This window comes from Cucumis melo, chromosome 9 (genome assembly GCF_025177605.1).
Source record: "Cucumis melo cultivar AY chromosome 9, USDA_Cmelo_AY_1.0, whole genome shotgun sequence".
In the NCBI taxonomy this organism is placed as follows: Eukaryota; Viridiplantae; Streptophyta; class Magnoliopsida; order Cucurbitales; family Cucurbitaceae; genus Cucumis; species Cucumis melo.
The window spans coordinates 1206135-1231816 of record NC_066865.1 but is presented as its reverse complement, the minus strand read 5'-3'; the positions used below and the strand labels follow the sequence as shown (position 1 = coordinate 1231816).

Sequence of the window (25682 nt, the reverse complement as noted above, 5' to 3'; positions counted from 1 at the left end):
TTGTGAAAGATATATTAGTAGCTAATTCTTGGGTAGGACCAGAGAGGATAAACTGTACAAGTTTAACAGTAACATTGATGAAGAAAAAAAAAAGCAGCAGCAAAAGAATTAGAAACTTTTATTCACAAATTTCAAAATGACAAAGATTTCTACAAGAGGAGGAAAATTATGTAAACAAATAAGAAGATCAAAAGAAAAAATGCAGCACCTCCAAATGATTATTCATCAAAAATTACGTAAACCCTAGACCTATTGACAGGTATCATCGAAGTGTTTGTATTCACAAGGGAATGAGAATCAATTAGGGTTTATAGCCTATTACAGATCAATTCGATCCGCACCTATTTCCATTTTCAAGAACTGGACGCATACTTGCTGCAACATTTGCCCTCCTCGCACTGGATCAAAACTACACTTGTAGAAACTGACAAAAAAATAATAATAAAAGTATTATTGATCATAAAAGTATTAGATTCTTCATGGACATCAGAATTATTTGATATAAATCTTGTTGTCATATACATACAAAATCAATTTGTTTTCAATTCTAATTTAGTCTACGCACGGATATTCATTTTTGTATTTATAATGTAATAAGAAGACGGATTCAACCTCTTAACTTCATGTGCACACCCTTGATGAGACAAATACTATAAAGTTTTAAAGAAACTACGAAATGTATGTTAGGAAGTGATTTTGAAATAAACTTATTTCAGGTTTAAAATATCGAAACACTCCTTTAATTACTCAAAATCAATTCAAAACGTTTAATACTATTCAAATTGATTTTGTATGGTTAATAAGCATTTTAAAAGTGATTTTGAAAATGATACAGGTGATTTTAACCATTTTATTGTCACTCACAGATATGTCATAAATTGACCCTTTCATGCAGAGTTTAAGATGTGAGAATTAAAATAGAATAATAAACAGGAAAGTTTATATATCTAAAAATTTAAACCTGACTAGTTTAAACAAGTAGTTGCCAACATGCATCTGGGATGCAAAGTAAAGTTTCTATCATACACTATCGAATGAGAAACAAGGGCAGGTGTGAAACGGTCAGATATATTCTCAATTGATTCTTACCTCCCATCCATGCCAACAATAATAATAGTGTTTTGAGGTCCGAATGCTGCAATAAACTGAGTCACCTCCGGCAAATGGAACTGAGCAAATGACCATTCTGAACTGAAGTATCTTGGTAGGACCCCTGAAAGTTGTGAAAGATTAGTAAAAACATTCCATGAGATCATAAAGCCTCCTAATTTGGTGTTAATTAACTTAACATCAATAAACGCTATTAAAATTTGCACATATATCGAGTAATTTCATCTCCCAGTTCTCTACTTTTCATATTTATCAAGTAACTTCATCTTCCTCTCTTTCTATACTTTTCACATTTATGCACCTCTAACTCCAACATATTAACTTCAAATTTATTAATTCCTCTCCATGGGCCAAATGACCCCTAATATTAAAGAGGATATTGCCTCCTGAAAGAGATCGTCTCTTCTTTAATCATTTTCCAGACAACGAAAATTTTAATTAATTCACTCAATTCGTCCTCCTAGAGTCTTTAACCATTCTGACATCACAAATTTAGAACTTCCTAAACTTATTGTTCTGTTTGAAATATCAGATACGCACGTAGACTACACAGAAACTACTCTTAAACTACAATATTAAGCTTCAAACCATATCAGGGAGTTTAATCATAACCATTCAAAATCCTTAATACAACTGATAAATAAATTACCTTACCTCTCATGAATGACAATGACGAACTAGGGTTTGAACCGGTATTCAAAGGAACAAGAGTGTCAATGGAATTAGAAGAATTTTGCTGGAACGGTGTTGGCCCCTGAATTACATTTGTATCAGAAGATGAATCCGGGCCAGCCACTCTAACTCTAAGGCTGAAAACATGAACAGTCCCTTTATCACTTGCTGCTGCCAACCATTGGACATTTGGGGAAAGAGCAAGACTGAAGATTTCTGCTCTATCCACTCCCCTTCGTACCTAAACAGAGGTACAGTGCAGTGAGAAACATGAAAAGGTGCATTAAAACCCTTCATAACTATCCCAAAAAAAGTATCACCAAAAAGTGAAAATGAAGCCATTCCTCTATCCTAAAACTAGTGGATCTTACACTATTGCAATATGCACAACATAGAAGAACAGTATTCTTTTTTTGGAAAAGGATACAACACTTTTCATTAAAGAAATCAAAATAGTGCTTGGAGATACAAAATGATACTACATAAGTAAAGCATAAACAACTAACCACAAGACACTAAAGACAGAAGCTGTAAGACTTGAGCAATAAAATAAAGCAGAACAGAGTCGGAACTTAAACATAGGACTTAAAAACAAGGTAGAAGAAAGGTATTCTTAATGGTCAATTTTTGTTTCATAATGGAAAGAAAAACCCGACCCGTAGTGTCCTTTAGACTCTAAATCTGTTTACATTGTGCAATTAACATTTAAAAAATAAAAATAAAACAACGATTATTATGTGATTGCATATACCGAGTCTTTACTTTTTCTCACTATCAATAATATATCCAACATAAACAACAATTTGTTAGTCAAGTGATCCTAGTTCTTAGATGGTTAATTGTGAGCTCAATTTGGAGTCATGATTCAGATTATAGTGTGCATAATGATAGAAATGGAAACCAAAGTCGGATCAGAATACTTAAGTTTAGGGTCTAACAGTACAATACCTCTTGCAAGAGCGTTCCATCCAATGTATTGAAAATTCTTATCAAAGTACCCTTAGTGCTAGCAGTTGCAAGAAGTAGACCATCCATTGTCAGCGTCATACATGCAATATGAGAATCATGTGCATTGAATAGCTTCTTCATATTTAGCCCAAAATGTTCGATATGCACCTGCCCACGTTGAACACCGGGACATGCCAGCACAAATGTATTTACATGGTGGGAAAGACAACATAGGCCCTTTGGATTAGCAACAGTCTCAATCTGATCAAGAAGCTTGACATCCTTCAGCGTGTAAACATAAATTTTATGCTCAAGAACAACAATAAAGTGTTCACGTTTCAGTTTTACAGCTCGAACCTCAGACCTAAATGAAAATTCACCAATGCATTCACTTTTATAATCATCCCATATCAAAACTTTGTTTGGTGGATATAAAGAATTAGTTCCAGTCCCCACAAGTGCTAAAATGTTGCAACGAAACAACATCTCAACAATTTTGAATCCACCAATTCCCAGCTCACGTCTAAATGTTTCTCTGAAAGGATCACAATTGTAAATACGAAAGCCGCAACTTGTACCAGCAGCAAAACAACTATAGTCTTGATTCCAGAACACTGAATGAAGTTCTAGTTCTTTATTTCCATTTCGGTCAACTCCAACTTCCGAGGGTTCCTCCTGATCACCCGACATTTTTGGTTTAAGTAATTATTAGACCTCCAATACGGAAAAAAACGCGAATGGTGGCAGTCTCTAATTGGCCTTGTTTAATGCAAGTTGATAGAGAATCCAATCAAATTGGTATCCAAGAAGAAAATTGGGGAACAAATTGGGATAAGTAGATGATCGATTTGATGGGAAAATCTTTAACAATTACCTGGGTTAGAACAACAAACAGTCGAAGAGTTGGAAGACGAGTCCTACAAGAATTCGATCGAGGATGGCTGTTTTCGATGGTTTCGATCCGGAATCTTGAATTCTTGGAATTGGGAAAGAAATTAAAGGTGTGAGCAGATAGTTTTAAAGGTTGTACTATAAAATGGTATATCGATCAAACAAATAGAGAATCATAGATTCATAGCAGAATATTGTTCGCTATTTGAAGAATTTGATTGGATTGGATCATCACCTGATTCTTCTGAGAAGGTTTTACGCAACGGATTAAACCCTAAATTGTGCAGTGGATTGGATACTCACACGAAGGCCCAAATGTTTAGGAAGAAGATGCCATGGACATTGCACAGCGAGAAAAATTTTCAAAATTCAGCCCAAGAAGACAAAATGCAGCAACCAATTTGCTCATTTGCTCATGGGAAAAAAATATGAGAAATTCCTACGAATAAATATATATATGGATTCTTTGAAAATACAAAATATTGAGGAACTATTTACAAAACATTAAAAACAAATTTTATTACATCTCACTTTTCGTAAATACAATTCTTTTTTAAATATGAAAATTACTTATTTTGCAAGTTATATCTTTATATTAAAATTTTGAATTTTATGGTTTTAAAAAAACGAAAATAATTATAAAGAAAATTAAAGAAAATTTTTATAAATATAACAAAACATCCAAATATCTATACGACGGTTCACGTAACAAAATAAAAGGTTGATTAAGTCCATTATTCTTTTTAAATATTTTAAATAAGGATAATTATAATAGGTAACAATTTTTAGAATAATTATTAAGTATGTAGCAATATTTTTAAAAAAATTGCAAATATAGCAAAGTCTATCGGTGATAGACTTCTATCATTTATAGATTTTGACAGATTTTGCTATATTTGCAATTTTTTTAAAATGTTGCTATATACTTAATTATTTTGAATATAATTGCTATATTTGCAACTATCCCTTTAAATAAAGGTGTTCAAAAAATAGTTGAAAACCGAACCGAACCGAAATTGAATGTATGCCATTCGATTCGATTTGTGTTAAATTGAAACTCATTCTTAGGTGGTTTCAGTTTAAGATATTAAACCGAATCGAATTACTTTATTCAAAAAAATTATTATTATTATTATTATTATTATTATTATTATTATTAAATATCTAACTATAATTTAGGGTAGGGAATAAGTATAACTTTGTAGGAATTATTTTGATGGACTTTCAAACTTTAATGTTGTAAACTTTTATCTCTCGAACTTAATTACTTTGCAAAATAATATAATCTATGACTTTTATTTATGTATAATGTTTATCAAGGATTTCAATTATAATATTTATACATAAACGATTCAATTTTGATTCGATTTTACATAGACGAGCGGTTCGGTTCAGTTCGGTTTCCGATTAAGATTTTTTTGCATTTTTTAGTTCGGTGCAGTTTTAGCTTCAAACCGATTCGAACTGAACCGCGAACACCCCTAATTTTATGTATGCTCTTCCTTTCCATTTTTTTCTTATGCAAATTTTATTTTCCTTTATATCGTCTTTTTATCTTCTTATGCTGCAATTTTTCTTTTCTTTTCAATTGTCTTTTTCTCTTCTACAACTTTTCTTTTATTTTTCTTTTTAATTGTTATTTGGTTTGTACCAAATATAAAAGATTTAAAAAAAGAAAATCAAACTGTTATTTGGTTGTTTAATATTATGTGTCAAGTATAAAAAACTGTGAAAATAAAATTGGATAGCGAAATTTAAATGATCGACTATCCAAATTCAACGATTAAATCTAAACGCTTGAAAAAAAATCGTTTAGATTTTATTTGAAACCTTGCTTTAACATTAATTATATACATAAACTTATTTTACAAATTAAAAAATAAATTTCAACACAAATGGGAACATATATTTCTATAATATAATAAATTTTTAAGATTTTAATAGATTGGCTTCTATTAGTCTATGGACCATTTCATTTATAGATTGTGTGATAGGCATATGCTCTAAAGTTTTATTGTATTTTGTAAATATTTTGATCCATTATATTCCACTTGAAAGATAATTTTTTCATAATTATAACAAAACATCGAAATATTTACGGCTCAAATAACAAAATTAAAAAGCCTATGAAGTTGGTAGAATTTTTCCATAAATTCTAGATTTTCCCTTGATATCGCGGACAATTCGTCACTTATTTTTCTTTTAATTTTTTGCGATTTATTCATATTATCTTCTAAATTTTTTTGGCTCCTCTTCCAGATTTTATTTGATATAATTCAAATGATCACTTACCTAGTCAACACGATTGTTTAGCATTATCAACACGATCGTTTACATTTGAAGCATTTTTTTTCCGTCATTAAAAATAACTACACAATCGCATATTATAATTGTTTAGACTAAGAATCATACAAAACATTTTTCTCATCGTTAAAAATAACTACATTGTCGTGTATCATTTCCTACACGATCATGTATAATTTTCTACATGATCGCGTAACATGGTTGTTTATATGAAGAATTACACGCGTGCGTGTGGTCGGTGTTAATACTACCTACAAGATCGTATATCATTTCTTATACGATCACGTATCATGATCGTTTAGAAGAAGAACTACACACACGCATGTGGTCGATTAATCGTGTATTGATTGGGGCATTTTTTGTATTTCACATTGTGGTCTTATAGGTTTTTTCCATTTTTAAAATTGTTCTATACAATATACATATTTTGTCGATTTGTTATATATTTGAAAAAACTAATATTTGAAAATATATTAACGTATACTCTTAAATAAAAACTTGTATCTCTTGTTTTAAGATACATTTATACAACCTAGTAAAGTTTTTTATAGACTTTAATATTCGTGACTCAATTTGAACTAGTAATTGATATTATTAAAAGTTGTTACCACGTATGTTTTATTTTCTAAAGTTACATTGGACTTTCATATAATTGCCAACATGGTTGTTGTTTTATACATAAGATTTTATAATACAACCTTTATTTAGTATATAAAACTTACAAACAACGTCGGGAAGAATATTCATTAGTGTTTAATGGTTAGTATCTCAATAATTTGTATAGTTATTAAAATTGCCAACAAAACACTTCAAATGTCATATAACTTTTACTGTGTTGTTCCGACTGCTACCAACAACCAACTTCAGAGCCAAACATCGTCACATTTCGCCTTGTCGGACAACTCCAATAAACACCTCCATTAATTTTAGCAATGACCGTTATTTAGTAATTTGACGTCGATAAAACACTTTTAATATATAAACAAACTGAACAAAATTATAACAAAAACTACAAATTTGGAAAACAATTGTGGTTTTACGAAAAATATTTTTTTTCAAGTTAATCTTGACACTCTTTTTTTTTTTAAAAAAAAAGAAGAATTCAAAATAAAATCTAGTCCTTTATGCAAAACAATCCAATATTGTTCGTACCATTAAAAAGTGTAAAACTAATTCACTACTAAAATACAATTGAAAAACGATATTCAAAAGCTAATTCTAAAATGACAACTCAACAGGTTAAAATATTCAACAAATTGCTAAAATGATATATATGAACATTTTTAGAAAAAAAAAATTTCTAGTTTTCATGGTTGAAAAATAAAACAATTTAATATCGAGTTTTCAAAACGTTTATTTTTAGTCTATAAAATTTTAAAATTAGGTTCAAGTCGTATATACATTCATTTTAAATAGATGTATGACCTTTTAAATTACAAAAACAATTTATCACATTCAACTATTTATTTTTAATTTTAAATATCATGTAATTAATTTTTTTTTAAAATTAAATAAACAAACAATTTTAGAAGTTTCTAAATTTATTTTAAAAAATGGGATATAAAAGATACATTTTGAAAACTTATAAATCAAATGGGTTTATTTTTATAAAGCTAAAGACTAAAAATGTACATTTTTAAAACTAAAAGTCGTTTGCGACAAAGATTATTTAAGATTCTTCTTGTTATAGCAAATGAAAGTCTTCAATTAGCTACATTAAATATTATTTCAAAACTTCAAATTAGATACACAATAACAATTTGAAATGCACCATTTTTTATTTTTTATTATAATATTTACTATTTAATTATCAAATTAAAATAGTTTCATACACCAAATATAAACTATTATAATCCAAACCGAAAATAATCTACGCCCTAAATACAAACTATTACAATCAAAATCTAATAATTTAGACTATTTAATAAAATTGGGTTGGGCTGTTATTTTTGGGAAATGTTTCTGGGCCTCTAAAAATTGGCGGTTGGCCCTTCGTCCTCTTCTCATATATAAATATATATATATATATATGATAAGAATTAGGGTTTCTGGAGCGGACGAGGTCAAGTTGAAGAAGACTGGGAGAGGTAAACGAGTGCACGCCATGGGGAGAAGTACGTAAATCTTTTCGATTCTTCATCTAATACGTTATTCAATGCAATTTTTGTGCTTATTTCTCACCTTCGATGTTAGATACAATAGATACAAATTGTGTGTCGTTTCTCTTGATGCAAGCTGAAATTAAGCGACGAGCTCCATTTTTTAGCGACGGAATATTTATTGTTGGGAATGGATGGGTTTCCGCTTGTTCCAGTTGGAAGAGATTGTGTTTTAGCCTTTTATTTATGAGATTTTTCTTTAATGTATTGGTTTTGAGTCTTTTGACATCTGTGTTTCGTTCTGGATTTGTATTATGATGCACGTTTCGATGATTTGACAAGTATTAATTTGTAATCCATGCGTTCTCTTGTATCAAACTGGTTAATTGCTGTGTAGTGTTAGAATCTATGTAAGTCAGGTTCTAAAGAAATAAACCTTGCACCTTTCTTGTTTTCACGTTTTACTATTAACGGGTTGGGAATTTTTTTCTCTGCATATGATATTGTTACTGTTTTGCTTTAATTGCTCTTTAGTTGTGAGCGCTTATTATTTAACAACAGGATGCATATGCTCGCTGGAGAATGTTTGGGGTTGATAGTCAGAATGTTGCAAGTTATGAAAATAGATGTGTGTTTAGCAAGGTTTTAATAAGTGGCAGATCCATAAATTTTGTTGACGGGCTTTATAATTACAAAAATAAAATGTGGAGTGTGGGGCTTGAATGGGTTGAGAGGGGCTTGGTGACAGTTTTACAATTGAGTTAGCGATTATTATTAGTATTATTTCAGTTTTTATATATATTATATAAAGAGCATAATGTTGAGGGGCTTGAGCCCTTGGGTCTATACTAAATCCACTGGTGGTTTTAATCATGTATTTTTGAGTTGATAATCTGTGCAAACCTCATTATTTATTCTGTGTTCTTGTATGAATAGCCGCAGTTCTGCTTAACTGTTGTCGTTAAGTTGTTTTGATTTGATCTTGATAAATCCACGCTGGTTCTACTTTACATTCAAGGTCGTTGCACGTTAATCATTTTCTGTGTATACTTTATTGTAGGACCTGCAAGGTGTTACAGGCAAATTAAAAACAAGCCTTATCCAAAATCCAGATTTTGTCGTGGTGTCCCCGATCCCAAGATCAGGATCTATGACGTTGGAATGAAAAAGAAGGGTGTGGATGAATTTCCATTTTGCGTTCACCTAGTGAGTTGGGAGAAAGAAAATGTGTCCAGTGAAGCTTTGGAAGCTGCTAGGATTGCCTGCAACAAGTATATGGCAAAGTTTGCTGGGAAGGACGCATTCCATTTGAGAGTCAGGGTGCACCCCTTCCATGTTCTTCGAATTAACAAGATGCTTTCATGTGCTGGGGCTGATAGGCTCCAGACCGGTATGAGAGGTGCTTTTGGCAAACCACAAGGAACCTGTGCAAGAGTGGCCATTGGTCAGGTTCTTCTTTCAGTTCGGTGCAAGGACAGTAACAGCCAACATGCACAGGAGGCCCTCCGTCGTGCCAAGTTCAAATTCCCTGGTCGCCAGAAGATCATTGTCAGCAGGAAGTGGTATGCCTGGAAAGATCTTTTCATTTTTTTTCTTCTTCTTCAGCTAAAGGCTCTTGTGGGTCATTCATGTTCTTTTAGTGCCTCAATTTATTGTAGAGTAATTTAATCTTAAAATGTTAGCAGTCTTATGATTAAATGATTATTGCTTCAAATTTCTTTTTCAGGGGTTTCACTAAATTCAGTCGGGCCGATTATCTGGCTTACAAGGCAGAAAACAAAATTCTTCCTGATGGTGTTAATGCCAAGGTACGTTATATCACATTCAGTCATATGTCTTGGAATTTTTTTTCCATTTTGCAAGCACAAAATTGGATGTAGGGTTAGCTATAGGGCTACGAGATTTTACTTTTCTTTTTATACTACATGAATTTAGACTCGTTAAAAACCATGTGAAGAGCATTGACAGTTCTTGGATGAATGCCTGAGATTTATTTGGTTTGAATGGTGGGTTGCTTAGGGTGACGTTTCCCCAGATCATGTCTCAAAATTTGTTGGTTCATTACAGATAAAAATAATTATACATACTTTTGGATGTATTTATACTATGAGATTGGTCGAGCTGCTCATGATATAGTTCTTGTACTCTTATATCTCATTGGAAGAGTTGTTCTTACACTCTTCTTGATAGGAACTTATTATTTTTTAATCACTTTGCAGCACGATTTCATGGTTAATTTTCCCTCTTTTATATTTACCTTCCTATATTTTCAACTAATGAGGTCGCAATTGAACTTTTCAGCTTCTTGGATGCCATGGGCCTTTAGCTAATCGTCAACCTGGAAGAGCATTTCTACCTCAAACTGCCTAAGATCAGCTAGTTATTTCGTTTTTGTCAATTGCAGTTCTTTTTTGGTCGATTTTGACACTTGAACAAGTCTTTATTATCATATTTTGTTTGTATTAAACCTCAAATTAATTCTGGCAGTGTTTTATCGATCTATTATGATGGGGGATATATCAAGAATCTTGGTTTTTAAGGCAAAAAGGTTAACCCCTTGTGATCTGAACGACTTCCTCTTTTCTCTCTCGCTTTATTTAAATTATAGCAAATGGTTCAAACTAGTTTATTACAGCTCTTTTTCTATGGAGTTTCTTTTCTAATGTCAGTACCAAAATCTGCAATTTTTTTGGCATCTATAGAATAGATTAACAATCTAAGTAGTCAATTCTTTTGCATTAACGTTACTTTCATCGATCATATCCAAAATGATTTCAATAATACTCTACTATTCCCAGACAAAAGTTATATTTTCTCATGATGTGAATCAATCTTAAAAAAAAAAGGAAATGTGAATCAACCTAACTATTATGAATCAATTTTAACTGTTGTAATTTATTAATGGAGACTAATGTAATTAGTGGTAAGACGGTAACATTCTCTAAAACATTTTTTTTTCTAAAATAGTTCAATTAAACTCATGATACCTCAATTTATGGGACATTATTATTAACCTATGGAATTCAATATTATTATTCACTTATAGAATTCAATAAGATAAATGTTGCACCATAAAATTAAATTGAGTTGTAAGAAATTGGTAACCTAGATGGGTTATTGGTCAGGTTGCACAATCAGTACTTAGTTTCTTTCCCCGACAAGTAACTATATTGGTATCTACGTTTTAATAGTAAGTAATCATTTCTTGTCCGGTTGGTTTACGAACGGTCCGAGTTAGGAATTGATCCGATCCAACCGAACCATGTTCCAACGGTCGGTCCAATTCGAGGCCGGCCGGTTGGGTGACTCCGAAAAGGAATTTCCTTTTTTTCATTTTCTTGCGTTCGCTGCGGTCGTCTTCCCTTCTCTGTGTCCAGTTCTTCTTGGACCGAACTCAAGAACTCGTTCACTACAAACTCTCCTTCAAATGCTCGTTGCCTGACTCTCTCTACGAATTCTCATGCTTTCCAAAATCTCAAAACCTTCTCAAAGGGTTCTTGAGGGTCTTCTTACCCTCAGGCTCAGACTTCATTTCACTCATCATCCGATCACCTACTCCAATGCCAATCCTCTTCGAGATCCGTTCATCGCAAATTCCTTCTCTTCAGCTCCCTCTTTCCAGTCGAAATTCCCTTCCAAACCCATCTCTTACGATGTTGGTTTGTCCCAATTCCTCTATTCTCCCAAGCTAACAGCTGGAAATTCTTCTCTAGTTACTAAATTGAATGCCCATCGCTCTGCTTCTAGGTTTAGATTCTTCTCTGTTAAGATTCCTCGATTTGGGGGTCAGATCAATGGTAATTTCGCTAAGAAGGTTATTGATAAGCCTGCTGCGGCTGTTAGTTCTGCATTTTCGAGGTATCGGGAAGCCGTCGGGTTGCAGATTGAGGCTTTCTTCAAGAGAAATTATCTTGTTCTATTGGGGTTTGGAGCAGCTTTAATTTGTGCATTGCTTTGGAGGATTATGTTCGGTATTGCCAACACCTTTGTTGGGCTCTCTGAAGGCATGGCTAAGTATGGATTTCTCGCTTTATCTTCAGCTATCGTTGCTTTTACTGTGAGTTTTCTCTATTATCTCTTTTCCCTGTGTTACCTTCATTTTCTTAGAAAATGGATTTATTGATCCTTTTGTTTGGCTTGCTGATAGTTGTGTTTAGCTTTTGTTTGTTTTCTTGTCATCAGTGGAAATATGGTGATAAGTTCCTTGGGTACCCTGAAGAGATATGATTAAGATCACGAATTATGGGACTGGCATAGAAATTATTCCTGCTTAGGAGCCTCTTTTTCCTTTTCTTTTCTTTCTTCCCTTAGGTTCTCTTGGATTTTTTAGTACTCTCTATTCTGTGACTGTTATGGAAAATAAGTAAGGAAAGAAAATGTACCGTCGTGACCTTGTACGGCTCAACGTCTCTAAATGGAGTGTTGAACACAAGTTTACTACGAACTACTCTACTTTAGAGCTCAAAGGACACTGTTGTAAAACCTATAGAATAAATCCTGTTCAAGTAAGGTTGTACTATGAACTTCTACTTATCCGGTTAGTTTAGATTGGAGGACTTTTGTTTGGCTCCCTTTGTTGGAAGAGCAAGATTTCTTGCCTCTTTGTTTGTTAGGGGGTGCTTGGGGCGCTGGGTTGAGTTCTAGAGTCTCTGGAGTTAAGAAGTATATGTTTGGTGTGTAGAGTTGTTTAATTGGAGTTAGGCAGCCTATGTTTGTTATTTAGTCTGTGGTTAGGAAACATTAGAGGGAAGGAGAGAGCGAAAGATAGAGTTTCTCAATGAATGTGCAAAATTCAACAATGAATACCATTGAAGTTGGTGGAATTGAGTTATTTAAAACTAATGTATGAAGTCGGTAGGCCCAACACGCCCTGAGGTTGTTTTGCTTGGCTTTTCACTATTTGAATGAGATGACATCACCTTCTCATTTCCTATTAAAATACACTTGTAGCCTTAGCTAGTCCACTCATAGGCTCACAACTTAACGATTTCATGAAGGTACATACATGCTATCTCAAAATTACTTTAGCCTTGATTTCTGTGATTTTTAGTTTTAAGCTCTTAGTCAAGGAATTTGAAGGTAGACCTGCTTACAGACGAGCAGAGAAATTTTTTGTTTCTATATAAATCCTGAATCCATTTGTGCTTCCGTTGAGACCTAGCTTTCCTGTTTGTCATAATCTTTTCTCCTCAACCCTGTTTGTGAAAATTGAATGTTACTTTTTTCTTTATGAAGAACTATGGCCTACTTAGGTGCAAGAAAAAAAAAAAAAATTGTAGCCTTCTCTGTGGATTGCCAATGTTGAATGGTATCTGCCCTTTTTTCATTTCAAGGGCCTCTATTTACGCTCGAGATTCACAGTCAATCCTGATAGAGTTTATAGAATGGCCATGAGAAAGCTCAATACGTCAGCAGGAATTCTTGAGGTTATGGGTGCCCCTCTTACAGGATCAGACTTGAGAGCTTATGTTATGTCAGGAGGTGGGTTCACTCTGAAAAATTTCAGACCAAACCGTAGGAGCAAGCGGTGCTTTCTTATTTTTCCAATCAGAGGTTCTGAAAGGAAGGGTCTAGTCAGCGTTGAAGTAAAAAAGAAGAAGGGCCAGGTTTGTCTTTTTTGCTTGCCACTTTCTTTATGTTTAAATATCACGAAAGTATATTTTTCTTTTTAATCTAAAAATCATTTTGGTATTATTTCTTGACATGAAGCTGACTCTTCTTGAATTTCTGGATTTATGATTTTTTTTTCATGTGGAGAAATGTCTATTTTGGCTTCCCCTTATTATTTTTCCAACAGCTAGCTCTTTAAGTTTGTTAGTTAACTTATAATGAATTCCTGTTAATTACTTAATTCATAATGCATCAAAGAGGTTATGCGAATGCACATTGGAAGAACACCCGTTTTTTGTAATTGGATTTCCCATTAGGTCTTTGATAGGCAGTTGAAGTAGCTATGTGAATTAGTTGACATAGATTAGCTGCTGACATATGTTGATCAGAGTGTTGAAATATGGTTTAATGAGTTTGTTGGCCATGAACTGAAAGTTATGAAGGGTATTGAGGGACAATTATGCAAAATATAGGGATAGAATTGTGAGAAAGAGTCTTCTCAACACACCATCGAGTATCGACCTTGTATTATCCTAATCTACACAAATATACAAAATATAGGAATAGCTATATTTAGCTGACAAGGTTACTTGTAATATATTTGACTTACCTATGTGGCCATTGTATTTGACAAGTGATCGTTCTGAAATTGATTGGGAAGTTGTGAATCCTGTGATTCCAAGTTTTGTGTTTTGTAGAATCTGCTTCTCGGCTAGGTTACGTGGATCTCGATTAACTTCACGAGATAACTAGTGCAACATCTGGGTGTCAAGGAAACTCGTAGGATATTAAATTTGAAGTGGTTGTTTACCATGGATTGAATCCATTCCCTCTTAGCCTTTTATTAAACTCAATGTCCTTTATCTACCACTCGACCAACCCATAATGATTATCTGAAACTGAGCCAGAAATTTTATTGCATATTCTACAGTGTACATAAGTGGAATAATCTCCGTCTGAATATATGGTATTATCTTTCTTTCCAGTATGATATGAAGCTACTGGCAGTTGACATTCCCATGGCATCGGGACCCGACCAGCGGTTATTCCTAATTGGAAACGAAGAAGAGTACAAAATAGGTGGTGGACTGATATCTGAACTAAGGGACCCTGTTGTAAAAGCTATGGCTGCTACTAAGGAATTTGATGATCTTGACCAAATTGAGGAAAAGGAAGATGAAGAGAGAGAACTTCAAGAGGCAGAGAGAAAGAACCGAGAAGAGATCGAAAAACTCGAGAAAGGACGATGAGTTTTTGCGATATCATCGTCTTTGTAGTAGTTCTTTGGAGCCTGTTTTGATTTAGAAAAATCAATTTGATTTTAAGAATCCCAAAATCTGTATGTTTATTGTATTTTTGGAAGCTCACTTGATTTTGTGAAAGATTTTCTTTGGATATTTAGAGTTTTCACAAGAATCATTCCGGCAAGTAAAGTTGAATAAAGCTTGCAATGTTATTACTATGTTATGTTTGTGTATGTGTCCATACTAACTTGATCCAAATAAAATTGACAAAATAAGTTCAGTAATTTAATTAGGTATTTGCCGTTGTAATTTAATTATAATCACCAAATTAGTTTAGATTTAATTATTAGAAAAATATATTTTTATGTCATCGAGTTTTCAAGGGTAAGTAATTTTCTTTTTAGGATTAAAATCGAAGTGTAATAAATTTAGATTTTTTATGAATTTTTTCTCTTATGATTTTATTCTAGTGTGAATGGTTATCAATTTTTTTTTTTTTGAAAAATTCCCATAAATGTATTTGATATGTATGATTTAAAATATGCAATTTTTTATTTTTTGAGTTTTGAAAGATATTAAAATGTTTGAGATGATATTTTTAAATATAGTAAAATAGTAAAATGATTAAATCGATTTCTTTTGCCATTTTGTAAATAAATCAATCATTTTGCCATAAATAAAACTATTTCATATTTTAAAATAAAAATAATAATTAAGAAACTATCTTTTTTTTTTTTTTTTTTCACTCTGCCCGCTTTCTCTTTTATTTTCAATGATAATTTTTGAAAAGGGTAAAATGCATTTTTAAAATTATTAAGAGTAGACGTAAAATTAGACATTTAGATTAAAATTAAACAAACTTAACAAAATAAAATAAAATAAAATAAAATAGTGGCAGAAAAAGAATAAAAAGGAATTTATTTTTTAAAAGAGAAAAAGTTCTCCCGCCAGTTTTTGTGTATATAAATAGAATTTTGCATTACCCAAATGCATTTAATCTCAATTTTCAAATATCATCTTTATAACAGATTTGTAACCAAAAAAATGGAAGAATCTCAAAAGTTTTGGATTTAATGGAAGTTAGGTTTGATTTGATGATCGATAGCAGCTGTATTCATCCGATCCGATCGTGACAAATGGAAGTTGGATCTCTATTTTGATCCCTCGCCGCAAAAATTGGCTTGTCCTTCTCGATATTTCCCTATCTGCTCTAACATTCCTCTTTCTCCTTCAATCCATGCATTTCATCCTTAATTAGATCTCATTTCCTCGAAATTTTCGTTTTCTTCTTCGTCCTCTTCCTTCTCTTGGCGCTGATTCTCCTGAAATTTCAGGATCGGCTTCAATGACGAGTTGTACAAGATGCTGAATCAACGTTATCCCGAGGTAAACATGACCTGTCCATGTCTTGTACGTCTTTTGATTCTGGTAGTCGAGCTTCTTTATATGGAGATCATAGAAAATTATTGATTCGATTAAACATAATATTCATGAATGTGTTGATTCTTTTGCGGTCATTATTTTCTATTTGTTGGTTAGGAGCTTTTTGTGTTGTTTTTGTGTCTGATTCTTTGTTCTTTGTTGAATATCTGCATCTGAGATTTGCTTCTTGAGGTGAAATGATAATTCTCTGCTTCGATGCAATGCGGCCATGGCTGTGATTGTATTTGTATTTTGATTCACCAGTAATCTCTGTAAATTTCGAAGAGAGACCGTTTTGGTCATCTTTGAATGATTTATAGGAACTAATTGATTGACATTGTAATCACTGTTGGTGATTTTGGAAGATAACTTTCAATTTATTTTTTTAATACCGATCGTTTCTGAAAACACACTTTACGAATGGAAGAAACTAACCTATTTTATTTTATTTGATGGTTTTCTCCTTAATCAATGGGAGTAGTATTGAAATAACAGTTTCCGGATGATCAATTGGTTTCGGTTTCTCATCACCATTTTATTATTGATAAAAGAGACGGTACTATTTTATTTTTCAATATCTTTTAGGAGAAAAATATTGTATTGATATTTATATTTGCCATTCCCTGTTCCATATTTTTGTTTCCATGAATGAAAAGGAGAGTTGACTTGAAATTATTTCTTATAAGGTTCAAATTTTAAAATTAGACATGAGATAAAAATGTCATTTCTCCTATGAAAGGTTAGCTCAATTGGTTACCTCCCTAGAAATCGAAGATTTAACTCCATGATTCTGTTGAACTCATAAAATGATAATGATAGTAATTGTAATTATTATAATGACAACAATCGATGCATTAACTGCTAGGACATCTTCCTCCTTTCACCCTCACTTCACATGTCTTAAGGTCACGGTCCTAAAAAATATTGAGTTGACCTAACTTTCCCCGGTTTAAAACCGGTGAGCAAAAAGAATGGTAAGAAGACTTAGCAACTCGATGTTTTCACGTTTCGGATTTCAGGGTCTTGCATTAGATTAGATCATCTTTTTATTTTATTTTTATTTTTTTTACTTGTGCTTGGAAAAGACAATATGTTTTGAGTTCGAAGATATGTTACCTTGCCTTCGTAGTCAATTTACCAGTGAGAAATTGGTTGGGATCTTAATGCGAAAGTAGATAACTCCACTTATGAATGGAAATCTACCTATGCCCTCCTCGTCTTATCTAAAGCATTTTTATCGTATAGGGTTAGAACAAAAATGACAATTGCACAAAGCAAAAGGAAAAAGAAGTTCAAAATAGAGTTTCGTGAAAATTTGAACGAAGTGTAAGATTTTTTACTTCAAGTTTCCAGTGCAACTGATTGTAGGCTCTAATGGAAAATGAATTAATATCTAATCCTACATTTACTCTTGACTGATACATATATTATGCAACTTAACAGGTGTCCTGTTTGGAAACAATCTTAATTTTTCAGACAGAGATTCGATCTTGTATTTTCAATGGGAAACTGCTGGACTAAGGTAGGCCTCTCTGGAAGTTCATTTTCTCTCTCTCAGCTTATAAATTCAGGGTTTCGTATTGAATTAATTTCTGGTGTAGTGCTTTCTGATTTATTTTGTTTGCTAGCACCCTAGTCTCTGGCATGTTTCTTGTACATTTTATTTTTATTCATCAAGTTCATTGTCATCTTGGGTCCACATAAACAAGTGGAGGTTTGAAAAGTATAACACTTTTCTTCTGTGGATTCTTGTTCAGAATCATGCAAGTCCACTAAATTGTCAGAGAATCAAATTTTCTTTCTTTAAATATCATATCTGAACTCTCTCTTTCACATAGATTTTTCTAAATCAAACGACTTTATATATAGAGAAAACCTGAAATTTTTTGTTGGAAGCTCCACTCGTCCATGTCTCCTAATGGTCAGTGTTGATTTATTCCACTTTCCTATTTACATGATGTTAACGTCTGACCCTTGGATAGTCGCATTGGAGTGTTCGTGTCCAAGTCTCCATCCTTGATACCCATAGTTCGAAAATTATTGAACGTAGTGAACATGAACGTTGTGGTATTCACTAGATGCACAATTAAACCATACCTTTTGAGTTCTTTGTCATTATCTTCAATGTGATAAAATGGTAAATCATGCTGTTTCAACCTGCTCAATTAATTTTTCTATCTTCTAAGTGAGTTACATCCACATTTTGCAGCTTTTCAATAGTGCCCAAGAAGACTACCGTGAAGTCCAGAATGTTGATAGCAAAAACGTACATCTCATTACGTCGATGGAGAAGTGGGAGGCGAAGCTTTTGGAAGCAACCCAAGATGGCAAGATTGTAAGTTTGTCCCCAAGTATTATTTCCTTCGTGTATGTTAGGATGGCAAGTAAATTATTTCTAGTTCATTTGTTCATCACGTTTGACATTTAACAAATTCAGACGAAAACCATACAAAGTGTTTTATCTTAAAAACTATCCAACAGGTTATTGCAAACTTCAGTGCACATTGGTGTAGACCTTGTAAATCCATGACTCCAGCATATTGTGAGCTTGCTGATAAGTATACTTCCATGGTATTTTTAGCCATTGACGTCGATGAGCTAGCCGTAAGTAAAAACATCTTTTGGTTATCCTTCGTTTATTTATATAACTTGATGTTTCTAGAGCTCTCCATTGGTGCTGTTCTTGTCCATCAGTACTTAACTCTTTTTTATTTTAACATTTGTATGGTTTTTTATTTCAATTTTTTCCACTCTCATCCCTTGTTTTGTTTTTTGTTTCTTTAAAAAAAGATCATGTTTTAGAGTTCTTTCTTGATATTTTTCTAATTGTTTATTAGTTTTGTTTGGCACAACTATTTTTTTTAATTGTATATATATATATATATATCAAACCTTTATTTTTTTTAACGAGTTATAATTTAGTATCTGTTTAAAAAACTAGAAACACAAATTATGATAATACCAAGAACTGGATTTTAATTGTTATTTCTCAAATTCGTATATATAATTTCAAACATTTACAATCAACAACTATACTTTTTTCTATTTAATGTGTGTGTAGTTGATGAGCTATGCTTAGATTACCACAAAAAAAAAAAAAATGACAAACAAAGAATTGAAAAGATTACCAAATTAAATAACAGCTGATAACGAGTTAGCTTAGTTAATTAATTCTGTTGTGTCGTCTTGGAGTTGTAAAGTTTAGTGTTTTAATTTTGGATGGTGAGTTGAATGGAAGTTTCTTACGGTGTACTGACGTCGGGTAAGGGGGTGGGGGGGGTTTATGCAGGAGCTGAGTACATCGTGGGATATCAAAGCCACGCCAACGTTCGTGTTCTTTAAAGATGGTCGCCAAGTAGATAAATTAGTAGGAGCTGACAAGTCGGATCTGCAACAAAAGATAGCTGCAATGGACGAATCGGTAATCAAATCTCAGAGTTGATTTTTCTTTTCTTTTCTTTTCTTTTTTATCTCTCTCTCTCTCTCTCTCTTTTTATTATTATTATTACCTTTTTCTTTTTTTCCTTCCTCGTTTTATTATATCATTCATACTATCATACATAGAGAAAGTCTAAAAAGCACAAAAGAAATTTCTCAAAAAGTGATCAAAAGCCAAAAAAAAAAAAAAAAAAAAAACAAGGAAGTGCATGAGAAGAAAATATTTTCTGCTTTCTTATCTAAACTTCAGTGTGAAATTCATCCATTAATTCATACTCAAAAGGATAAAAATCACTCTTTTATAATTGGTTCCTTGCTTTGCAAGCGAACACGATGTACTGCTACCGAATGCAATGCAATGCAATTCTAAACAATTACCAAGTTAATTATAATCATCGCATCGGGGTTTTATTGTTGAAAAATCACATGATCAATATGGCATGAGATATGTGTTCGTTCATATACTTTAGTAGGAAGAAAAAGAAATTAAAAGAAAAAAAAAAAGTTTCGTTAATTACATCCCCCCCCCCCCCCCCCCATCCATTAATTTAGGCTACAGCTTTTTATAAGCAAGCCAAAGAGTAGAGATGGATTGGAGAAAAAAGGGCTGTGATCAGTATCCATTTCATATACGATTTCGGGTGGCCATCCCTTTATCATGGCTTCTTGTTGCTCTGGTTTTATTACTCGATCGTACATTGTTCTTATATACACTCGTTTCACCTTATCCGCCTCCTCCCTGTCCTCCTCCTCTTTGAACTGTGCTGACATTAACGCTTGAATTGGCCCTGGTCTCAGTAGCATCGCAGCTAGTGTCGAATCCTAAGATAGATAATAATATAACATCTAAGGCTAAGTGCTTGATTAATTCGTTTTATAGCATGTTTCGGATGTAGATCTGTTTGAGTATAGATGATTAGATAACACATATGGTTTTAACTATGTTCTAAACACGTCCTTAGGATTAAAATGTAAATAATTATGTATATTAAGAAGTTTAGTATAGTAAAGTTCTCTTTGGATCTTAGGCCTCATAAATGCCTAGAATTAAAACGTTTATATATGGTTGGATTGAAAGATTTCCAAAAACTGAGATGTGTGAAAAACATTTTGGATTATAAAAGAAAAAGAGAGAAAAAAATGGGTTTAGGGTACCTCATGGGGACTCATGTGATAGGCGACTTTGCGTTGGAATTCCCTTTTGATGACAGCAGTAGTGGGAGGTTGTTGGGGTCCTAGTCCGAATTCTAGGTTGTAAATGTCCCCATATTCTGATAAATCTGGCACTCCCTACACGTTAAAAATCATAATTGAAATGAACTTAATTTAATAATGATTGACATATCTTCATTTCTACTATTCAATTGTCGTGTCTTTAATTAGAATAAGTTATGGAAGACTTTGTAACCAACATTTTTCATACTACTATTGTGATCACACATTAATTGATTATTGAAAGTCAACGTAATTTAATAATTGTCTGAAGGTATAGAAAATGTCTAATTATGTAAGGTCTATGAAATGTCTAGTTTGAGATAGGGAGAAGGTTTACATGGGTGTACTAAGACATGGGAAAGTTTTACTCCTCTATTGCTTAGACACGTGGCTCTATCTACAATTGCAGTGGTTTTATCCATAAAAAAAAAAAAAAAAAAAAAAAGAAAAAGAAAAAGAAAAAAAGAATCCCAATTCTCACCTTATCCCTCTCTTCCCTTTCACTCTCTCTCTCAACGGCTCAACTTCAATCAATCACATAAAGTGAGGAAATGTTGTGGACATTTTTCTTTTCATTTTCCCATATCTAGTAAAAAAAAATCTTCCCTCTTTCCTTCCTTTTGTGCTTCCAAAACCTTTCGAAGCATTTCCCTAAACCGAATTGGTAGGTAGAGATTAGAGAGAGAGAGAGAAAAGCTAGAAGAATTGTTTGGACTTCTAACCTAAAGTTGGTGAAATCGATAACTAACTCTGTATATGAAACTCCAACTATTATAAGTAATATTATTTTCTAAATCACTCTTTTATTAACTTATTCACTATTTTTTACTCATTATCTCATTTTCTCTATTTTATATATTCAAATAATAAAATAATTTGCACTCCGTAACTAAAACAACCAACCCTATGTTAGAAAAATCACATCAACAGATTTTAAGCGGATCAGCAGGGAGAGGGACATTGATGGGGAAAGGAATAAAAAGGTGGGACACTATTTATATTGAATAAAGGAATAATAAGGGAAACGAAAGAAAATTGAGCTGAATAAACAAAGATATGTCCATATCAAATTGGGCCACATGGGCAGAGCAGGAGGAATTCCTGTGCCCAATCAACAGGGAATTAGAAATAGAATGCCTTTGTATTTATTATTTTCCTTTGATCATTAAAAAAAAAAAAAAATAATAATAATAGGTTTATAAACTGAGAATAATAATAATAATAATAATAATAAATAAAAAAAAGATATAATAAAATCCATACAATACAATTGAGTGCACACGTGAGAACTGCGAACTTGTGAAACTTGTCGGCTCCTATTCAGCACACTAACACTATTACTTTGTGGACTTTTAAACACTCCAACTCTCCTAACCTAATTTTGACTTTTTTATTTTATTTTATTTTATTTATTTCGTACACAATAATAACCAAAAAAAAAAAATATATATATATATATATATATATTCCTTCCACTGTACCACTGTACCCACAACATAATAATTAATTACATCCTTAATTTTTATTTAAATATACACAATATTCTTCTAATGGAATGTTATAAGAAAGTATGGTTATGTATATATTTTAATTCTTTTTTTTTTTTCTATTTTTGAAAATGTTCTTGAAGTAAAATGTAAGTTTATTTGTAAAAAGTTATATAGAAAAGCTTTTTATCCATAATGTAGGGTGTAGCACAAAAAAATTACGGCAGCTAAAAGAACTTTTATCACCAAAGAGAGGGGGACACGCTCTTGGCTGCCGCTGTGGTTCCACCGTACCAATCTACTTCGGGATAAAAATCGCCATCCAAGCGACCTCCACTTTTTAAATTATATTACCACAACCTATCACTTATGTACTTCTTCTTCTTTTTTTTTTTTTTCCCTCTTGTAATGAAAAATCTAACACAATTTTGGTTATTAGTGTTTTTGAATTATGTTGATGCCAAAGTGAATGTAACTGAAATAATCTTTTAATTTTAAACATTGAACATTAAGTCTTTTATGGAGAGTACTCAAACAAAATCTTTTGAATTATTTCGTACTATAACAAAAATAATTGAAACAACTTGGACCTTCTACTTCATTCGTCGAGGAACGAATTGTCCTATTTCTTTTTTAAAAATGTTGAATTATTTCTTTTTCTAGATGTTTATTTAAAAACATATTAAATACCAAGATATGTTGCAATTTATTGCATACCATGTCGGCATGTTTAAAAATAGTGTGTGATTCATCTAATTGAATTATGCAATTAAAAGTTTTTATAAAGTTTTCGATCATAAATCGATAGGTGACAAATTTTTCTTCATACATCTTTGTCACTATGTGGGAATTAAGCTTCAGCCTCATGAATGTTATTGTTTGGTTATAGCTGGATCTTTTAAGGTGTGAAGGGTTTAGTTTTTTATGATACATTGTCTCTTAATTTATGGTTTTTTCTTTTTAGAAAAATGAAGTAAGAATTAAATCTTACAACCTGGATTGTTTAATATAATGGAATTGTTAATCAAAATTATAAGAAAAGTTTAGTTTACATGAACCAGCTGGCTGGTGGCTGTCTCTATTTCATTTCCTAATTAAAAAGACAAAACAAATATGCTTAATCAATGACTAATGACTTTTTTTCTAATAAGAGGTAAATAATTAATGACTTTTTTATGATAATTAAATTCTAAATTTCATTTCAAAGAAAATTAAATTTTAATTAATCTCTGTAATTAGTGACATAATTTTATCGGATCTTAAAGATTGTTTATGAAATCGTTACATTTTGAGGACTATATTGTAATATTTGAAATTATGGGGACTAATTTTAAATTTTGGTAACTAAATTTCTAATTTAACCGAATGAATTAGCAAAATCAGCGGGCGGGGCGTTTTCTCTGCCTCATGTCATCTGCGATGAGAGCAAGAGCTTAGCGGTTCGACTAACGGCCAAAACTATTCACACGTTTTCTTCACTCTCGTATAATCGCCAGAACCAACACCGGCCGCCGGCGACGAGCTTCACAACAACCTCGTCGTCCGGCCGCCGCACAACTACACCAAGTTCTACTTCAATTACGATTCGTAAAATTAAACATGAACTAAAAGTAGTGAGAACAAGAATTTACTTACGTCTTTAATATCTTGATCAGTCTGGAATCCAAATCTCAGCATCGTCGCCGCTACATACACCGCCAAACGGATTTTCTTCGCGAACTTAAGCGTCGCTTGAGTAATACTTAATCCTCCAGCGCTATGTCCAACCAGAATGATCTGCAAAAGTTTTCAACGATCTCTAAATCAAACAGAACTTCACTCGATCGCAATCGATTGAAGAACACAGAGATTTTCCGAAGAAGAAAACGAAAAATTACAAGAAGCAACGAATGTATAATAATAACAATATAATTACCTGTTCATTTTTCTAGTAAACTAGAGATGAAATCGAGCAGAGGCTTATTGTAATTGTCTAAACTAACGACCGAAATCAGATCGGAACGGTCGATTCCACACAGAGACTTTCAAAAGAAATTACAAAAAGAATAAAAAACGACGAACGTATAATAAAAATATTAATTACCTGTTCGTTTTCCGGCAAACTAGAAATGAAATCGAGCAGAGGCTGATTGTAATCATCGAAATTAATGACGGAATTGGGATCGGAGAGATCGATTCCGGCGCCTTTGAGATCAATACAAGTGACTTTAAAGCCAGAATTCTCCATTAAACATCTGATTTTGTACCAGCACCAACCTCCTCCACCTATGCCATGAACGAGAACGAAGTGCGGCGGATTGTGCAGTGAAACAGAGTTCACTGAACTTGGCGCCAGGTTTTCTTTCTCTCCCATGGCGGTTCTTCAAATATTTACGAATTGGAAGTAATGATTGTAAAAGTGTATTATATATACATATATATATATATAGAGAGAGAGAGAGAGAGAGAGAGGGTGTGTAGTTGAAGTAGTCCTTGAAATCATTATAATGTTTTTGTGTGTTTTTGTTTCGTCGGACCTTACAAGATTTAATTCTTTATATTTTATTCTTACTTTCAGTTCCACTATGGTTGAAAACACTAGACGGTCTTTGCTTTGGCTTTGATGGATTGGACGGTTGAGATTTTAATCATCCAAACCAATCAGTGTCGCTTGTATTTGAGTCTACGGTGTGTGCAGCTGCAGGGGAAAATATTCTAGAATCTGTTGTTAAAAATTATTTAATGCAACTGAATGAAGTGATGAGTTATTTGTATTAATTTTTCCTTTAAAGAAAAGGAAAGAGAGTTATTTCATCCCAATGATGATGTAATTTTGTTTAAAGAATTTGATTGCCAAAGTCTTAGTTTTTTTTTTCTAATTGAAAATCGAGCTATTGGTAATCGTTTATGTAGTGAAACCAAAGTTCTACTTCGGTTAGATAATGAGAATATGTTGGGTATATAAGTGAGGATAACTATCTCTATTTATATTAAGTCTGATGGGATGGTACTACCAGCAAAATGTAATGTATTTAAATGGACAATATTATACCATTGTAGAGATATTTGGAAGATTTGTTGTCCTAATAATTCATTTTCTTTTTAATTTTAAAAAATATATTTTTTTTAAAAGTATAATGTTTGAATTGTATATTAAATTTAATAATAGAAACTAATAATTTTTTTTTGAAAAGATTTGATTGTAACTTTTTATAATTTTTTATCAACATTTGTGATAGTTTTGAAGATGTCTTAAATATAGT

General features: G+C 32.4%; 5 protein-coding genes across 12 annotated transcripts; 3 read left to right on the top strand and 2 right to left on the bottom strand.

Moving 5' to 3' along the window:
* Nucleotides 1-92: 92 nt before the first annotated feature.
* On the bottom strand, nt 93-4047 carry LOC103498602 (autophagy-related protein 18c). Of its 5 annotated transcripts, XM_051090170.1 has the most exons (6): nt 3857-4047; nt 3605-3706; nt 2731-3489; nt 1765-2023; nt 1090-1213; nt 93-424 (listed from the first exon to the last, which is right to left on the bottom strand). In XM_051090170.1, the coding sequence occupies exons 3-6, from the start codon at nt 3418-3420 to the stop codon at nt 319-321; spliced, it is 1179 nt and encodes a 392-aa protein (XP_050946127.1). In that variant the 5' UTR covers nt 3421-3489; nt 3605-3706; nt 3857-4047; the 3' UTR covers nt 93-318. The 5 variants fall into 5 exon arrangements, 4 of the variants coding, with proteins under 4 accessions (XP_050946127.1, XP_016902394.1, XP_008459480.1 ...); XM_017046905.2 differs by having other exon boundaries at nt 2731-3706; XM_008461258.2 differs by lacking the exon at nt 3857-4047 and having other exon boundaries at nt 3605-3850.
* Nucleotides 4048-7950: 3903 nt separating this feature from the next.
* LOC103498603 (60S ribosomal protein L10-like) lies at nt 7951-10571 on the top strand. Of its 2 annotated transcripts, none has more exons than XM_008461259.3 (4): nt 7951-8039; nt 9085-9586; nt 9751-9832; nt 10326-10571. In XM_008461259.3, exons 1-4 carry the CDS (start codon nt 7955-7957, stop codon nt 10392-10394), a joined length of 738 nt encoding a protein of 245 aa, XP_008459481.1. In that variant the 5' UTR covers nt 7951-7954; the 3' UTR covers nt 10395-10571. The 2 variants fall into 2 exon arrangements, with proteins under 2 accessions (XP_008459481.1, XP_050946125.1); XM_051090168.1 differs by having other exon boundaries at nt 7963-8039; nt 9085-9583.
* Nucleotides 10572-11370: 799 nt separating this feature from the next.
* Nucleotides 11371-15096, top strand: LOC103498604 (uncharacterized). Its single transcript, XM_008461260.3, has 3 exons — nt 11371-12081; nt 13358-13630; nt 14621-15096. Exons 1-3 carry the CDS (start codon nt 11485-11487, stop codon nt 14882-14884), a joined length of 1134 nt encoding a protein of 377 aa, XP_008459482.1. The 5' UTR covers nt 11371-11484; the 3' UTR covers nt 14885-15096.
* Nucleotides 15097-15884: 788 nt separating this feature from the next.
* On the top strand, nt 15885-22953 carry LOC103498606 (thioredoxin H-type). 3 transcript variants are annotated; one of them, XM_051090165.1, is made up of 7 exons: nt 15987-16264; nt 17546-17626; nt 17744-17822; nt 18510-18635; nt 18782-18904; nt 19590-19721; nt 22642-22953. In XM_051090165.1, exons 3-7 carry the CDS (start codon nt 17802-17804, stop codon nt 22669-22671), a joined length of 432 nt encoding a protein of 143 aa, XP_050946122.1. In that variant the 5' UTR covers nt 15987-16264; nt 17546-17626; nt 17744-17801; the 3' UTR covers nt 22672-22953. The 3 variants fall into 3 exon arrangements, with proteins under 3 accessions (XP_008459484.1, XP_050946122.1, XP_050946123.1); XM_008461262.3 differs by lacking the exon at nt 17546-17626 and having other exon boundaries at nt 15885-16264; XM_051090166.1 differs by lacking the exons at nt 15987-16264; nt 17546-17626; nt 17744-17822 and adding an exon at nt 18215-18437 and having other exon boundaries at nt 22642-22940.
* On the bottom strand, nt 20121-24938 carry LOC103498605 (methylesterase 17). Its single transcript, XM_008461261.3, has 4 exons — nt 24524-24938; nt 24076-24216; nt 20894-21028; nt 20121-20560 (listed from the first exon to the last, which is right to left on the bottom strand). The coding sequence occupies exons 1-4, from the start codon at nt 24791-24793 to the stop codon at nt 20282-20284; spliced, it is 825 nt and encodes a 274-aa protein (XP_008459483.1). The 5' UTR covers nt 24794-24938; the 3' UTR covers nt 20121-20281.
* Nucleotides 24939-25682: the final 744 nt, after the last annotated feature.

Coding starts and splice junctions, on each gene's coding strand:
- LOC103498605 (XM_008461261.3), bottom strand. CDS start 24,793: ATGGGAGAGAAAGAAAACCTGGCGCCAAGTTCAGTGAACTCTGTTTCA. Junction 21,029..24,075: donor CTGATCAAGATATTAAAGAC/GTAAGTAAATTC, acceptor TTTAACGTGTAG/GGAGTGCCAGATTTATCAGA. Junction 20,561..20,893: donor ATCACATGAGTCCCCATGAG/GTACCCTAAACC, acceptor TATCTATCTTAG/GATTCGACACTAGCTGCGAT.
- LOC103498603 (XM_008461259.3), top strand. CDS start 7,955: ATGATAAGAATTAGGGTTTCTGGAGCGGACGAGGTCAAGTTGAAGAAG. Junction 9,587..9,750: donor ATCATTGTCAGCAGGAAGTG/GTATGCCTGGAA, acceptor TTTCTTTTTCAG/GGGTTTCACTAAATTCAGTC. Junction 9,833..10,325: donor CTGATGGTGTTAATGCCAAG/GTACGTTATATC, acceptor TGAACTTTTCAG/CTTCTTGGATGCCATGGGCC.
- LOC103498604 (XM_008461260.3), top strand. CDS start 11,485: ATGCTTTCCAAAATCTCAAAACCTTCTCAAAGGGTTCTTGAGGGTCTT. Junction 12,082..13,357: donor CAGCTATCGTTGCTTTTACT/GTGAGTTTTCTC, acceptor TTTCATTTCAAG/GGCCTCTATTTACGCTCGAG. Junction 13,631..14,620: donor TAAAAAAGAAGAAGGGCCAG/GTTTGTCTTTTT, acceptor CTTTCTTTCCAG/TATGATATGAAGCTACTGGC.
- LOC103498606 (XM_008461262.3), top strand. CDS start 17,802: ATGGGAAACTGCTGGACTAAG. Junction 18,636..18,781: donor CAACCCAAGATGGCAAGATT/GTAAGTTTGTCC, acceptor ACTATCCAACAG/GTTATTGCAAACTTCAGTGC. Junction 19,722..22,641: donor TAGCTGCAATGGACGAATCG/GTAATCAAATCT, acceptor TCCATAATGTAG/GGTGTAGCACAAAAAAATTA.
- LOC103498602 (XM_051090169.1), bottom strand. CDS start 3,420: ATGTCGGGTGATCAGGAGGAACCCTCGGAAGTTGGAGTTGACCGAAAT. Junction 2,024..2,730: donor ATGGAACGCTCTTGCAAGAG/GTATTGTACTGT, acceptor ACCTCTGTTTAG/GTACGAAGGGGAGTGGATAG. Junction 1,214..1,764: donor GTCATTGTCATTCATGAGAG/GTAAGGTAATTT, acceptor CACAACTTTCAG/GGGTCCTACCAAGATACTTC.